Source organism: Salvia splendens, chromosome 22, assembly GCF_004379255.2.
Source record: "Salvia splendens isolate huo1 chromosome 22, SspV2, whole genome shotgun sequence".
NCBI classification, from domain to species: domain Eukaryota; kingdom Viridiplantae; phylum Streptophyta; class Magnoliopsida; order Lamiales; family Lamiaceae; genus Salvia; species Salvia splendens.
In genome coordinates, this window is record NC_056053.1 from 20,426,223 (window position 1) to 20,427,954 (window position 1,732).

At 42.6% G+C, this 1,732-nt stretch overlaps 1 protein-coding gene across 1 annotated transcript; it reads right to left on the reverse strand.

Annotated features, from left to right (window-relative positions):
• On the reverse strand, window positions 1–855 carry LOC121786898 (cyclin-dependent kinase G-1-like). The gene has a single exon (XM_042185498.1). It carries the CDS (start codon window positions 853–855, stop codon window positions 1–3), a length of 855 nt encoding a protein of 284 aa, XP_042041432.1.
• Window positions 856–1,732: the final 877 nt, after the last annotated feature.

Below are 1,732 nucleotides of genomic sequence, written 5' to 3' on the forward strand. Positions count from 1 at the left end.
TCAAAACTCTAGAAACCAAGGGTGTTTGAGAGCATCGTTTGCAGTGATCCTATCATTGGGATCCAAAGCAAGAAGGCTGAACAGCAAATCAACTCCAGCAGCAGTAAGCATCGGCGCAGAAAGAGAGAGCATCATTTGCAGGGCGGGGCCGAGGGTGAGGTGTATGTAACCCAACTGCTCAATCTCGGAATCCCCCGGGAAAAGTACCTTCAACAGCACCAGTTCTGCCATTACGCACCCCACCGCCCACATATCTATCGCACCCGTGTAGTTGGTCTCTCCCATTAGAAGCTCGGGCGCTCTGTACCACTGCGTCCCCACACCCGGCGAGTACGATCCCGACCCATTCTCCCACCGCGAAAGTCCAAAATCACAAATCTTGATTCGATCCTTTTCATTGATGAGAATGTTGGAGGGCTTCAAATCCCGATGAAGCACACCGTTCTCGTGCAGAAAGCACACACCCTTTAGTATCCGCCACATGGAGACCTTGAGTTGGAGCGCCGTGAACGGCTTCTTTCTCACCGCGATCAGCCTGCTGAGATCGCTGGGCATAAACTCCATCACAACAAGCACTTTCCCGCGCTCGTCCACCGTCACTCTCTTCAACTCCACGATCGAACGGTGCCGAGGCAGCGACTGCAGGATTTTGATTTCGCGCAGGGTTGATCGGCTCAAACCCGACAACTCGTGCTTGATCGCCACGACTTCGCCGGACTCCGTATCCCAAGCGCGGTACACCACGCCGTAAGATCCCCGGCTCACCACATTAAGAACTTGGTAGCGATTTAGTTGTGGTTGATGATGATGAGAAGAAGAAGGCGCCATGGTTTGAAGAGACTCGACGAGAGGCATCGTTGGTTTCTTTTCGAGACGAACGATAGTAAAATCTGTAATGAAAGTAAATGAATTGGGAAGGCTGATCTATAAGGTAGGGCTTTTATAAGAAGAAGAAGAAGAATAAGATTACCGTTGCATTTACTAACTAACACGTGTTTATCAAATTCTGCAATCTATAAGGTAACTTTCCTTATAAAATTATTTACTTATATGAACTCTTTTTTGGATATTGGTGATGATAGAAAAATGAATATGGAAAACGCTGGATCTCGGTGATTTAATTGGGGATATGCTGGGTTTAAATAAAGTAATTTAAATTGGGGCGATTGAATTTATATAAGCTAGTTTGTGGGGATGCTGGGGTTTATATTATGATATAAACTAAATCTTCTTGAGTCCTAAAAATAAAAACCTATCTACTCTAGTTTGCTTGATAATATCCAAGAAGTAAAACATAAAATTTCCAATCTTTTAGTATTAATTATGGAAACTAGTACTGACAACAGATACCGACAAATTACAATTATATAAGGAGTATGGACATTCAAATAAGTATGCATAAATACAATTATACCGATTATGATCATATATGTGGTTGATGATGAGAAGAATTCTTGAATTGCACTTGCATGGGGTCGGCGAGAGGCATTGTTACAAATAATTGGTAGAATTATGAGTAATTAAAATGAATTGGGCGATGGGTTTATATAAGCATAAGGAATCAGTTTAAAGAGTTTTGAATTCTAGTTAAACTCCAAGGGTATAAGGTAATAATCTCGATAAGCTTTATTTTCAAGTAACCCACAAGGAAACTAATTAGGGTTGCCGAATCCGATATACTCCCCCTCCATCCCAACTAAGTTGATAGTACAAAACTTTTGGGGACGAAGAT

Excerpts from the sequence above, each read along its gene's own strand:
- LOC121786898 (XM_042185498.1), bottom strand. The coding sequence starts at position 855 with ATGCCTCTCGTCGAGTCTCTTCAAACCATGGCGCCTTCTTCTTCTCAT.